Source organism: Triticum urartu, chromosome 4A (genome assembly GCF_056163025.1).
Source record: "Triticum urartu cultivar PI428250 chromosome 4A, HENAU_Tu73, whole genome shotgun sequence".
NCBI classification, from domain to species: Eukaryota; Viridiplantae; Streptophyta; class Magnoliopsida; order Poales; family Poaceae; genus Triticum; species Triticum urartu.
The window spans coordinates 513,022,525-513,037,422 of record NC_141876.1 but is presented as its reverse complement, the minus strand read 5'-3'; the positions used below and the strand labels follow the sequence as shown (position 1 = coordinate 513,037,422).

The 14,898-nt window shown below is 45.9% G+C and overlaps 1 protein-coding gene across 1 annotated transcript; it reads right to left on the bottom strand.

Annotated features, from left to right (window-relative positions):
* Positions 1 to 12,533: 12,533 nt before the first annotated feature.
* Positions 12,534 to 14,289, bottom strand: LOC125552412 (allene oxide synthase 2). The gene has a single exon (XM_048715959.1). The coding sequence runs from the start codon at positions 14,182 to 14,184 to the stop codon at positions 12,742 to 12,744; it is 1,443 nt and encodes a 480-aa protein (XP_048571916.1). The 5' UTR covers positions 14,185 to 14,289; the 3' UTR covers positions 12,534 to 12,741.
* Positions 14,290 to 14,898: the final 609 nt, after the last annotated feature.

Below are 14,898 nucleotides of genomic sequence, written 5' to 3'. Positions count from 1 at the left end.
ACGTCATGTAATTACTTTACTTTATTGCTAACCGGTAGCCATAGAAGTAGAAGTAATAGTTGGCGAGACAACTTCATGAAGACACGATGATGGAGATCATGATGATGGAGATCATGGTGTCATGCCGGTGACGATGATGATCATGGAGCCCCGAAGATGGAGATCAAAAGGAGCAATATGATATTGGCCATATCATGTCACTATTTGATTGCATATGATGTTTATCAGGTTTATACATCTTATTTGCTTAGAACGACGGTAGTAAATAAGATGATCCCTCATTAAAATTTCAAGAAAGTGTTTCCCCTAACTGTGCACCATTGCGAAAGTTCGTCGTTTCGAAGCACCACGTGATGATCGGGTGTGATAGATTCTTACGTTCACATACAACGGGTGTAAGCCAGATTTACACACGCAAAACACTTAGGTTGACTTGACGAGCCTAGCATGTACAGACATGGCCTCGGAACACAAGAGACCGAAAGGTCGAGCATGAATCGTATGGTAGATGCGATCAACATGAAGATGTTCACCGATGATGACTAGTCCGTCTCACGTGATGATCGGACACGGCCTAGTTGACTCGGATCATGTAATCACTTAGATGACTAGAGGGATGTCTATCTGAGTGGGAGTTCATAAGATGAACTTAATTATCCTAAACATAGTCAAAAGGTCTTCGCAAATTATGTCGTAGCTCGCGCTTCAGTTCTACTGTTTAGATATGTTCCTAGAGAAATTTTAGTTGAAAGTTGATAGTAGCAATTATGCGGACTAGGTCCGTAGACTGAGGATTGTACTCATTGCTTCATAGAAGGCTTATGTCCTTAATGCACCGCTCAGTGTGCTGAACCTCAAACGTCGTCTGTGGATGTTGCGAACATCTGACATACACATTTTGATAACTACGTGATAGTTCAGTTAAACGGTTTAGAGCTGAGGCACCAAAGACGTTTTAAAACGTCGCGAAACATATGAGATGTTTCGAGGGCTGAAATTGGGATTTCAGGCTCGTGCCCACGTCAAGAGGTATAAGACCTCCGACGATTTTTCTTAGCCTGCAAACTAAGGGAAAAAAGCTCAATTGTTGAGCTTGTGCTCAGATTGTCTGAGTACAACAATCATTTGAATCAAGTGGGAGTTGATCTTCCAAATGAGATAGTGATGTTTCTCCAAAGTCATTACCACCAAGCTGCTAGAGCTTCGTGATGAACTATAATGTATCGGGGACATATATGATGATCCTTGAGATATTCGCGATGTTTGACACCACAAAAGTAGAAATCAAGAAGGAGCATCAATTGTTGATGGTTTGTGAAACCACTAGTTTCAAGGAGGGCAAGGGCAAAAAGGGATGCTTCATGAAACGGCAAATCAGCTGCTGCTCTAGTGAAGAAACCCAAGGTTGAACCCAAACCCGAGACTAAGTGCTTCTGTAATAAGGGGAACAGCCACTGGAGCAGAATTACCCTAGATACTTGGTAGATGAGAAGGCTGTCGATAGAAGTATATTGGATATACATTATGTTAATGTGTACTTTACTAGTACTCCTAGTAGCACCAGGGTATTAGATACCGGTTTGGTTGCTAAGTGTTAGTAACTCGAAATAAAAGCTACGAAATAAAGGAGACTAGCCAAAAGGTGAGATGACGATATGTGTTGGAAGTATTTCCATGGTTGATCAAATATCGTACGCTCCCTCTACCATCAAGATTGGTGTTTGCGTTGAGCATAGACATGATTGGATTATGTCTATCGCAATATGGTTATTCATTTAAGGAGAGAGTAATGGTTACTCTGTTTATTTGAATAATACCTTCAATGGTCTTACACCTAAAATGAATGGTTTATTGAATCTTGATCGTAGTGATACACATGTTCATGCCAAAAGATAGTAATGATAGTACCACCTACTTGTGGCACTGCCACGTAAGTCATATCGGTATAAAACGCATGAAGAAGCTCCATGTTGATGGATCTTTGGGCTCACTCGTTTTTGAAAAGTTTGAGGCATGCGGACCATGTCTATTGGTGTATATGCATGAAGAAACTCCATGCAAATGGACCGTTTGGACTCACTTGATTTTGAATCACTTGAGACATGCAAATCATACCACATGGGCAAGATGACTGAAAGCCTCGTTTTCAGTAAAATGGAACTAGAAAGCAACTTGTTGGAAGTAATACATTTTGATGTGTGCAGTCCAATGAGTGCTGAGGCATGTAGTGGATATCGTTATGTTCTTACTTCACAGATGATTTGAGTAGATGTTGAGTATATTTACTTGATGAATCACGAGTATGAATTATTGAAAGGTTCAAGTAATTTCAGGGTGAAGTTGAAAGATCGTCGTGACAAGAGGATAAAATATCTATGATATGATCATAGAGATGAATATCTGAATTACGAGTTTGGCATAGAATTAAGATATTGTGGAAATTGTTTCACAACTAATACAGCCTGGAACACCATAGTGTGATGGTGTGTCCGAACATCATAACTGCACCCTATTGGATATGATGCATACCATGATGTCTCTTATCGAATTACCACGATAGTTTATGGGTTAGGCATTAGAGACAACCACATTCACTTTAAATAGGGCACCACGTAATTCCGATGAGATGACACCGTATGAACTATGGTTTAGAGAAACCTAAGCTGTCATTTCTTAAAAGTTTGGGGCTGCGACGCTTATGCGAAAAAGTTTCAGGCTGATAAGCTCGAACCCAAAGCGGATAAATGCATCTTCATAGGACACCCAAAACAGTTGGGTATACCTCCTGTCTCAGAACCGAAAGCAATAAGGGATTGTTTCTAGAATCGGGTCCTTTCTCGAGGAAAAGTTTCTCTCGAAAGAATTGAGTGGGAGGATGGTGGAGACTTGATGAGGTTATTGAACCGTCTCTTCAACTAGTGTGTGGCAGGGCATAGGAAGTTGTTCCTGTGGCACCTACAATAATTGAAGTGGAAGCTTATGATAGTGATCATGAAACTTCAGATCAAGTCACTACCAGACCTCGTGGGATGACAAGGGTGTGTACTACTTCAGAGTGGTACGTGATCCTGTCTTGGAAGTCATGTTGCTAGACAACAATGAACCTACGAGCCATGGAGAAGCGATGGTGGGCCCGGATTCCGATAAATGGCTCGAGGCCATAAAATCCGAGATAGGATCCATGTATGAAAACAAATGGAAGAACTACTTGATGGTCGTAAGGCTGTTAGGTACATATGGATTTTAAAAGGAAGACGGACAATGATGGTAAGTATCACCATTAAGAAAGCTCGACTTGTCGTTAAGATGTTTTCCGACAAGTTCAAGGAGTTGACTACGATGAGACTTTCTCACTCGTAGCGATGCTAAGAGTCTGTTGGAATTATATTAGCGATTACTGCATTATTTATGAAATCTTGCAGATAGGGTGTCAAAACATTGTTTCCTCGACGATTTTCTTGAGGAAAGGTTGTATGTGATACAACCGGAAGGTTTTGTCAATCCTGAAAGATGCTAATAAGTATGCAAAGCTCCAGCAATCCTTCTAAGGACTGGAGTAAGCATCTCGGAGTTGGAATGTACGCTTTGATGAGATGATCAAAGATTTTGGGTTTATACAAAGTTTATGAGAAACTTGTATTTCCAAAGAAGTGAGTGGGAGCACTATAGAATTTCTGATGAGTATATGTTGTTGACATATTATGGATCAGAAATGATGTAGAATTTCTGGAAAGCATATAGGGTTATTTGGAAAGTGTTTTTCAATGGAAAGCCTGGATTAAGCTACTTGAACATTGAGCATCAAGATCTATAAGGATAGATCAAAACGCTTAATGGTACTTTCAAATGAGCACATACCTTGACATGATCTTGAAGGGGTTCAAGATGGATCAGTCAAAGAAGGAGTACTTGCCTGAGTTGTAAGGTATGAAGTTAAGACTTAAAGCTCGACCATGGCAGAAGAAAGAGAAAGGACGAATGTCGTCCCCTATGCTTTTGTCATAGGCTCTATACGGTATGCCATGCTGAGTACCGCACCTGATGTGTGCCTTACCACATATCTGGCAAGAGGGTACAAAGGTAATCTAGGAGTAGATCACCAGATAGCGGTCTAACTTATCCTTAGAAGAATAAGGATATGTTTCTCGGTTATGGAGGTGATAAAGAGTTCGACGTAAAGAGTTACGTTGATGCAAGCTTAACACCTATCCGGACAGCTCTGAGTAGAGATACCGGATACGTATAATGGACCAACAATTTAGAATAGCTCCAAGTAGAACAGTTATTTGAAATGGCTCCAAATATAGCGTAGTAGCTGCATCTACAAGATGACATAGAGATTTGCGAAGTACATATGGATCTGACAGATTCAGACCCGTTGACTATAACATCTCTCACAAGCATAACATGATCAAACCGAGAACTCATCGAGTGTTAATCACATGGTAATGTGAACTAGATTATTGACTCTAGTAAACTCTTTGGGTGTTAGTCACATGGGGATGTGACCTTGAGTGTTAATCACATATCGATGTGAACTGGATTATTGACTCTAGTGCAAGTGGCAGACTGTTGGAAATATGCCCTAGAGGCAATAATAAATTAGTAGTTATTATATTTCCTTGTTCATGATAATCGTTTATTATCCATGCTAGAATTGTATTGGTAGGAAACTCAAATACATGTGTGGATACATAGACAACACCATGTCCCTAGTAAGCCTCTAGTTGACTAGCTCGTTGATCAATAGATGGTTACGGTTTCCTGACCATGGACATTGGATGTCATTGATAACGGGATCACATCATTAGGAGAATGATGTGATGGACAAAGACCCAATCCTAAGCCTAGCACAAGATCATGTAGTTCGTATGCTAAAGCTTTTCTAATGTCAAGTATCATTTCCTTAGACCATGAGATTGTGCAACTCCCGGATACCGTAGGAGTGCTTTGGGTGTGCCAAACGTCACAACGTAACTGGGTGGCTATAAAGGTACACTACAGGTATCTCCGAAAGTGTATGTTGGGTTGGCATGAATCGAGACTGGGATTTGTCACTCCGTGTAAACGGAGAGGTATCTCTGGGCCCACTCGGTAGGACATCATCATAATGTGCACAATGTGATCAAGGAGTTGATCACGAGATGATGTGTTACAAAACGAGTAAAGAGACTTGCCGGTAACGAGATTGAACAAGGTATCGGGATACCGACGATCGAATCTCGGGCAAGTATCGTACCGCTAGACAAAGGGAATTGTATACGGGATTGATTAAGTCCTTGACATCATGGTTCATCCGATGAGATCATCGTGGAACATGTGGGAGCCAACATGGGTATCCAGATCCCGCTGATGGTTATTGACCGGAGAGTCATCTCGGTCATGTCTGCATGTCTCCCGAACCCGTAGGGTCTACACACTTAAGGTTCGGTTACGCTAGGGTTATAGAGATATTAGTATGCGGTAACCCGAAAGTTGTTCGGAGTCCCGGATGAGATCCCGGACGTCACGAGGAGTTTCGGAATGGTCCGGAGGTAAAGATTTATATATGGTAAGTCTTGTTTTGGTCGCCGGAAAAGTTTCGCGCATTATCGGTATTGTATCGGGAGTGCCGAAAGGGGTCCGGGGGTCCACCAAGGGGGTCCACCTGCCCCGGGGCCACATGGGCTGTAGGGGTGTGCGCCTTGGCCTATATGGGCCAAGGGCACCAGCCCCAAGAGGCCCATGCGCCAAGAGATAAGGGAAAGGAAGAGTCCTAAAAGGGGAAGGCACCTCCTAGGTCTCTTGGGGAGGATGGACTCCTCCCTGGCCGCACCCTTCCTTGGAGGAAGGGCCAAGGCTGCACCCCCCCCCTCTCCCTTGGCCCTATATATAGTGGGGGAAGGGAGGGCAGCCACACCTAAGCCCTGGCGCCTCCCTCTCCCTCCCGTGACACATCTCCCTCCTCCCGCAGCGCTTGGCGAAGCCCTGTTGGAATCCCTCTACTTCCACCACCACGCCGTCGTGCTGCTGGATCTCCATCAACCTCTCCTCCCCCCTTACTGGATCAAGAAGGAGGAGACGTCGCTGCTCCGTACGTGTGTTGAACGCGGAGGTGCCGTCCGTTCGGCGCTAGGATTATCGGTGATTTGGATCACGACGAGTACGACTCCATCAACCCCGTTCTCTTGAACGCTTCCGCGCGCGATCTACAAGGGTATGTAGATCCACTCCTTCCTCGTTGCTAGATGACTCCATAGATTGATCTTGGTGATACATAGAAAATTTTGAATTATTGCTACGTTCCCCAACAGCGACCCCTTCTCCAAATCTAGATCGCGAGGGGCATCAGGTGAGGAGCGGTCGCGGCTCTTGGGCGTATCGAACGCTAGGGCTGGTGGGGCATATCGTCATCGCAAGCACACGGAGGGTCGTGAGTCTGCCTAGTGCATCGAAGGATGGCTCTCCGCCGCCGCCGCCGTGAAGGAAGATGTGATCTGCCTCCACCACGAACCCGAGGCAGGGGCAAGACGTGACAATCCCCTGGGCCTCGTTTTTATTTGTCGATGGGCAAACGTTTTTTTTTGCGCAATGGCGAGCAAACGTTATTTGTGGACTGCGGGTTTGATTTCATAAACATGAGGACTTTTTCGCAAAAACACCGTGACGGTGAACCCGGAGACTCAATTCGTGCTTTATTATTAGGGAGAGATTATTGACATCTTTTATGATTGGGAGCACTCATTAAAATATGACATGCTAAAGAGTTGATGTTGGACAAGGAAGACAACGTAATGAATTATGTTTTCTTATATCTGAGATAAAGTATGTTGTCATGGATCCTCCAACATGCTGAGCTTGCCTTTCCCCCTCATGCTAGCCAAATTCTCAGCACCAAGTAGAGATACTACTTGTGCTTCCAAAACCCTTAAACCAGTTTTGTCATGAGAGTCCACCATATCTACCTATGGATTGAGTAAGATCCTTCAAGTAAGTTGTCATCGGTGCAAAGCAATAAAAATTGCTCTAAATATGTATGATTGATTGGTGTGGGAGAAATAAGCTTTATACGATCTTGTGATGTGGAAGTAATAAAAGCGACGGACTGCATAATAAAGGTTCATATCACAAGTGGCAATATAAAGTGACGTTCTTTCGCATTAAGGTTTTGTGCATCCAACCATAAAAGCGCATGGCAACCTCTGCTTCCCTCTATGAAGGGCGTATCTTTTATTATTATCTTCTACCTTATGAAAGAGTCATGGTGATCTTCACCTTTCCTTTTTCATTTTATCCTTTGGCAAGCCCAGCATGTTGGAAAGAATCTGATATACATATCTAATTGGATGTAGGGGAGCATGAGTTATTACTGTTGACATTACCCTTGAGGTAAAAGGTTGTGGGGCAAACTATAAGCCCCTATCTTTCTCTGTGTCCGATTAAAACTTTATAACCACAAGTATTGCGTGAGTGTTAGCAATTATGAAGGACTAAATGATAGTTGAGTATGTGGACTTGCTTTTAAGCTCTGACATAGAATCTTTCTGATGTTATGATAAATTGCAATTGCTTCAATGACTGAGATTATAGTTTGTTGGTTCTCAATAAAGTTTATGATTCGTACTCTGCTTTGTGAATGGATTATTACTTGAGCATAAGAAATCATATGACAATATTCATATATGTTGCTGTTATAAGAATAATCATGATGCCTTCATGTCCGTATTTTATTTTTATCGACACCTCTACCTCTAAACATGAGGACATATTTATCGTTATCGGCTTTCGTTTGAGGACAAATGAGGTCTAAGCTTGGGGGAGTTGATACGTCCATTTTGCATCATGCTTTTATATCGATATTTATTGCGTTATGGGCTGTTATTACACATTATGTCACATTACTTATAGCTATTCTCTCTTATTTTACAAGGTTTACATAAGGAGGGAGAATGCCGGCAGCTGGAATTCTGCGCTGGAAAAGGAGCAAATATTAGAGACCTATTCTGCACAACTCCAAAAGTCCTGAAACTCCACAGAACATCTAGTTAAAAATAATGAAAAATCCCTGCCAAAGATGAAGACCAGGGGGCCCACACCCTGTCCACGAGGGTGGGGGCGCCCCCCCTAGGGCGCGCCCCCCTACCTCGTGGGCCCCCTGTTGGCTCTCCGATGCCCATCTTCTGCTATATGAGGTCTTTCGTCGAGGAAAAAATAATAAGCAACCTTTCGGGATGAGACTCCGCCGCCACGAGGCGGAACCTTGGCGGAACCAATCTAGGGCTCCGGCAGAGCTGTTCTGCCGAGGATACTTCCCTCCGGGAGGGGGAAATCATCGCCATCGTCATCACCAACGCTCCTCTCATCGGGAGAGGCCAATCTCCATCAACATCTTCACCAGCACCATCTCATCTCAAAACCCTAGTTCATCTCTTGTATCCAATTCTTGCCTCCAAGTCCGGGATTGGTACTAGTAGGTTGCTAGTAGTGTTGATTACTCCATGTAGTTGATGCTAGTTGGTTTATTTGGTGGAAGATCATATGTTCAGATCCTTTATGCATATTATTACCCCTCTGATTATGAACATGAATATGCTTTGTGAGTAGTTACGTTTGTTCCTGAGGACACGGGAGAAGTCTTGCTATTAGTTGTCATGTGAATTTGTTATTTGTTCGATATTTTGATGAGATGTATGTTGTCTAGCCTCTAGTGGTGTTATGTGAACATCGACTACATAACACTTCACCATTATTTGGGCCTAGAGGAAGGCATTGGGAAGTAATAAGTAGATGATGGGTTGCTAGAGTGACAGAAGCTTAAACCCAAGTTTATGCGTTACTTCATAAGTGGCTGATTTGGATCCACATGTTTCATGCTATGGTTAGGTTTACCTTAATACTTTTGTTGTAGTTGTGGATGCTTGCAATAGAGGTTAATCATAAGTGGGATGCTTGTTCAAGTAAGAGCAGCACCCAAGCATCGGTCCACCCACATATCAAATTATCAAAGTACCGAACGTGAATCATATGAACGTGATGAAAACTAGCTTGACGATATTCCCATGTGTCCTCGGGAGCGCTTTTCCTTATATAAGAGTTTGTCCAGGATTGTCCTTTGCTACAAAAAGGATTGGGCCACCTTGCTGCACTTTATTTACTTTTGTTACTTGTTGCTCGTTACAATTTATCTTATCACAAAACTATCTGTTACCACTTATTTCAGTACTTGTAGAGAATACCTTGCTGAAAATCGCTTATCATTTCCTTCTGCTCCTCGTTGGGTTCGACACTCTTACTTATCGGAAGGACTACGATAGATCCCCTATACTTGTGGGTCATCACTGTCACCGCTCGGTTCTGGAGTTCGGGAACATCCCCGTCGGACCCGATATAGGGCTGTTGTGATCCAAATAGTTATTCTAATCCTGGGATCAGAATAGTGTTGTCCTATATAGGCACTTTGCTATGAAAATGCTTGGATATAACAAAAAACGGAAGAAAAAAAGTGGCAATATAGGCACTTTGCCGTCTGCCACCGACAGCAAAGGTGACACGTGGCAGCAACCTGTGTAGCCTGGGAGCACTAGGTGTGAGCCATTTTGTTACTTTACCTGGCAGCAAAGGCTGGTGTAACTTTGCCATCAGTTGCGGACAACAAAGTCTGCTAGCCCCCACCTGAGGTCAGCTGACGTCGCCTGGCAGACGGCAAAGGAGCTTGTCTCTTTGCCGTCAGCAGGCAGACGGCAAAGTCTGCCGTTAGCCACCTAACGGGGCTAACCTAAGTGCTATGCATCCACTGGCTTTGCCGTCTGTTTTCATTGTATGGCTGACGGCAAAGATTTTTGTCGTCCCCTTTATTTATGCAGACGACAAAGTAGCCCTTTACCGTTGTTTTCTGTGCTGGAAGTGGGGCCGTTTGCCAGCTGATGACAAAGATATTTGCATCCGTGAACCTATCCTTTGTCATCTGCCATGGCAGACGGCAAAGTAGCTGATTCCTGTAGTGTTTGGGAGATGTGTGGATGCTGATTACCTGGATAAATGGCATGATCTTTTGGTTGTCTTACAAAAAAATTCCTATTAAAACTGCTGATAAACCTACTTGGACCCTTGAATAGTCTGGTGTCTATTCGGTACGCTCTTTTTACAACATAATTAATTGGGGAGGTTTTTTTGCTCCTGTTTGGGAAAAGTTTTGCGCTTTCCATAATAAGATTCCAACAAGAGACAATTTGGTTAAAAGGCAACATCTAGATGATTGACCTGCCTTTTCTGTGGCGAAGTTGAATCTGTTCAACACTTGTTTTTTGATTGCCTTGTTGCGCAAGAGGTTTGGAGAGCTGGTGCGTAAGTTTTTCAGTTTAATTCCCCCCACAACATGTCTGATTTGTCTGTCAGGTGGTGCATGGTCCTGAAAAAAATATGTGGTTGGTATGTCTTGAATTGCTTCCACTTTTGAAGCTTATGGACATTGTGAAATGATGTTTGTTTCCAGGGTGCAGTGTGGAAAGATACTCAAGTTCTTCTGGGAAAAGTAAGCGCAATGCTTCACCAACGGAAGATCCTATGCCCGGATGCTTAGTCAGTCCTGCTGCTTCAAGATCGTCGAGGAGGAACGCTTCTAAGGATCACCTAGAAGTAAAGGGTGGGGTGTGCAATGGAATCGACAGGCAAAGCTTTTTCTTGAGGGCACATTCCAACTGAAAAAGCTGATGATATGTAATGGTTAGTTATGTTGGTTGTTTTACTTTGCTCACCGTGTTGAAATTTTAAAAACCTTCTGGCTTAGCTAGTTTGGTTCAGCCTGAGCGATGTGAACAACATCCTGTGTTTTTCTTGCCTTGTTTAATAAAATGTGGCGGGGGAACCCCTCTCGAAAAAAGTGAACCGGTAGAATCCCAAAAGGGGTCTAGAAACAAATGTACGTACATGTGCTAACTTTTTATGTGATGGTAACACAAAAGTTTTAAGTAGCAACAAGTTCTCGCGAGGTTATTTGTTTTGCTGGACAAAATGAAGTCTCCATTATTAAAATTTAGGAAAGTGAGCTTTTGCTGAACTACATTGTTTCATTATGGTTTAGTTCATTTGATTGGTAAATAAGATGTACTGTCACTTTTGAAGTCCAAAGACCATCAATTATGCTATGTGCTAGATATTTACTTTCCTTTTGGAATAGAAAATTGTTTGAGCCTTTCAGTAAATACGGGCCCATTGTTGTCTTGCCCCAGGGCACCATTGTAGGCCGGCGCTAGGGAAGAGTGGAGCGGTGGAGACGGGTAGGTTTCCGCCGTAGCCGCCTTGGGAGCTACACCGGGGTTTGTTTCAGCGATTAGAATTCAGTCGGATGGCTCAAAAGATCGACCGATTTGTCCAAGAATATAGGTAACTAATAAAGGACTCTACTACAAATCTGACGTCAGATTTTTTACCATGACAAGTCAAATGTTTTTCATGGTAAATTGTGTTCTTCGAAGATGACAACTTTAGTTGGCGAGTAAGGCAAATCCGTCTCAATTCATTTTTCTGTCAGAAAATTATTGTGCTTACAAACTAAATTTGACATCATCATGGTAATATAAATTGCCTTGAAAAAGTTAGGTTTGCCATGCCTAAATATCCGACGTCAGATTTTTTTAGTGTTTCTATTACGGGTGTGGTTAGGTCTCAGTCGACTGAGATTTAATCAAGTCTCAGTCAAGTGACATATCATGTCAAAAAAGGAAATTTCAAAAAAATTGTGTGAATCTTTTTTTTCGGGAAACCGTCGATCTATTCATCTTCAATCATGGCAGTACAATGAATACCAGAAATAATAAAGATTACATCTAGATTCATAGACCACCTAGCGACGACTACAAGCACTAAAACGATTCGAAGGCGCGCCGCCGTCATCGCCCCTCCCTCGCCGGAGCCGGGCACAACTTGTTGTAGTAGACAATTGAGAAGTCGTCGTGCTAAGGTCCCATAGGACCAATATCCTAGAACGGCAACCACTACCGATGAAGAGAATTTTAGATCGAAAGGATCCAACCTGAAGACACATGAACAAAGACGAACAAAGACCGGATCCGAACGTTTCCACCAAAGACAACCACCGACCAAATCTCGCGAGATCCGCCGGAGACACACCTCCACACGCCCTCCGACGATGCTAGACACACCATTGGGACGGAGGTTAGGCGGGTAGAACCTTATTCCATCTTCAAGAAGCCGCCGCCGTCTCATCTTTTTGAGCAGGACACAACCCCTAACAAAACTTGAAGAAGCACCTGAAAACAGATGCCTCCCGCCGACAATGGCCGGGATCCACCGCGCACCCATGGCTCTAAGGCCACAGGAGACATGGGAGATCAGCGGCGCCGCCGACGGAGACAGAAACCCTAGCCACCTTTTCTTGAAGGAGGGACAAAGGGAAGAGGAAAACATGTAGCAAGCAGCCACGAAATATGGATCTGCGCTTTCTAAATTGTGTGAATCTCAATGTAAAATCTTATGAATATGACATCAATCGAGACTTAACCATTAATTGACTAAGATTTGGCAAGACTGTTCCGTTGATAAATAGGTGCTCCCAATCTTATGACAGGGGTCCATTTTATTACGCTGGGCAAGAGTGCGAAAAGGAAAACATGCACGCGAAGCTACCGAACAAGATACATGCATGACTGACATACTTCATACTCCGTTTGTCATGCATGCTATGACTGGCGTTCGTACGAGTTGATCCGTTTGTCACTGTCTCACAGATGGCCGGTGCAGGTTCTAAACAGCCCCAGGACCGGACGTGACCTTGGTGACACCGGTGAATTCAACCTTGGGGCCGAGCAGGTCGACGCCGACGTCGGCGGTAAAGGTGTCGTACCGGAGGAACATCTCGGCGACCAGGAGCCTGCCAACGAGCACGACCAGGTTCTTGCCGGGGCACTGCTTGTTGTCCACGCTGGGGCTCTCGGTCTCCCTCCCGTTGGACCAGTACACGTACTGCAGCAGCTTGCTTCCCTCCCCGACAAACCGGTCGCCGACGAACTCCCTCGCCGTGGAGCCGAACACCCGGGGGTCCTTGGTGGCGCATGGCTGGTACCCGAACAGCATCTCTCCCTTCTTCACGGCGAACACCGCGTCGTGGCTCTCGATGTTCATGTCGGCCTTGGCGCGGCCGTACTGGAACTTGACGGGCGGCTCCAGACGCAGCGCCTCCCACACCGCCGACTTGGTCAGCTCCATCTTCTCCAGCGCCTCTATCGTCACCTTGCCGCCGGCTTCCGCAACGGCGGTGCGTACCTCCGCGGCCAGCCTCTGGTGGAACTTCTCTCCGGCCTCAGCGATGCGCCCGAGGATCCCCGGGAGCATCACCTTGAGGCCGCCGTAGCTGTTGAACACGGTGGCGAACAGCAGGTTGTGGCATGCCTCGTCCCGGTTCAGCCCGAGGCTCTCGGCCATGTCGAGCGCCTTGGTCGCGGCGGCGTAGAAGTACTTGTAGAGCGCCTTGTAGTCACCGCTGACGAAGATGGGCGGGAGAAGCACGGTGTGGAGGAGCGGCTCCTCGAGGATCAAAGGGAGGCCGAACGTGACGAGCGGGTGGAGCTGGAATATGAGCCACTTGGCGGCCTTGGTGGGGCCGGTGGTGCCGAGGTCAGAGGCGGAGGGGAGCACGCCGAAGTAGGCGTCGGCGATGAACTCGAAGGAGGTGAAGTCGTTGAGCGTGTTGAAGTTGGACTTGCCGGCGAGAACGAGCTGCGACTCGACGGTGGCGAGGAGCGAGGAGAAGTGGGAGCGGAAGGCCGGGATGACGGCGTCCTTGCGCGAGGCGAGGAGGGAGAAGAGCAGCTGCTTGACCTTGGCGTGGGTGGGCTCGGAGGGGTCGAGGTAGGAGCAGACGCGGAAGCCGCCGGTGAGGGAGGTGGAGGGCATGTAGGTGCCGGTGAAGAGGTTCTTCTTCTCGACCTTGTCGACGTCGAAGAGCACGGGGAAGCTCTTGGCGTCGAGCACGGCGACCACGCGGGGGTCGCGCGCCATGAAGGGGCCCGGCGGGACGTTGATGCGGAGGACGGTGGAGCCGTGCTTCTCGACGCGGGACTCGAAGTACTTGGCCTCTCCCTGGAAGTAGTAGAAGTCGAGGCGGTCGCGGATGGCCGAGACGAACGGCAGGCCGTAGCTGCCCGGCGCCTGCCGCGGCACCAGGGAGCCCACGGCGCTCTGGTTCATCTTACACTTGTTGCTTCAGATCGATCGATCACGAGCAGCTAACGTTGCTGTGGATCTGCTTACACTCTCGCTGTGTGTTGCGAATGCAGCTCCATCTACTCGCTGCTGGGCGTACAAATAGCCCCTGGAGACCATGCAGCCATGCAGAATCCATGCATGGCTGGCAGTGGCAACGAAAGCAGGACCGCATACGCGCGCTATCGTGTAGGGTGGGCCAACCGACAAGTATTTTTGGACGGCGAAAGTATTTGGACGGAGCGACGGGGTCAATAGCTGCTCGCATCGTTTAGGGCATTCGAAAGCAGACCCTTAAAACGGACACGTTATTTGTCTGTTGACTAGTCACCCATCCAAGGCGGAGGTTGACATGCTTCTTGATCTGCTGACAAAATTCGGAGAAGCAACAGGGCTGCAGCTCAACCAAAGTAAATCTTCAGTGGCAGCCATTAGGTGCGAAGACATCGATTTGTCGGAAGTGCTACAGGGTTTCGGTGGCACTCTCACTGGTTTCCCCCTGACTTACCTCGGCTTGCCGATCTCGTCGACCAGGCTGAGGCTGAGCCACTTCCAGTTCTTGATAGACAGAATTAAAGCGCGTCTGGCGGGTTGGAAAAAAAAACTGCTCAACTTGGCAGGTAGGAGGGTTCTGGTACGTAGTGTCCTCTCCGCCTTGCCAACTTTCGCCATGACTGTCCTAAAAGTGCCAAAGAAAAT

Excerpts from the sequence above, each read along its gene's own strand:
- LOC125552412 (XM_048715959.1), bottom strand. The coding sequence starts at position 14,184 with ATGAACCAGAGCGCCGTGGGCTCCCTGGTGCCGCGGCAGGCGCCGGGC.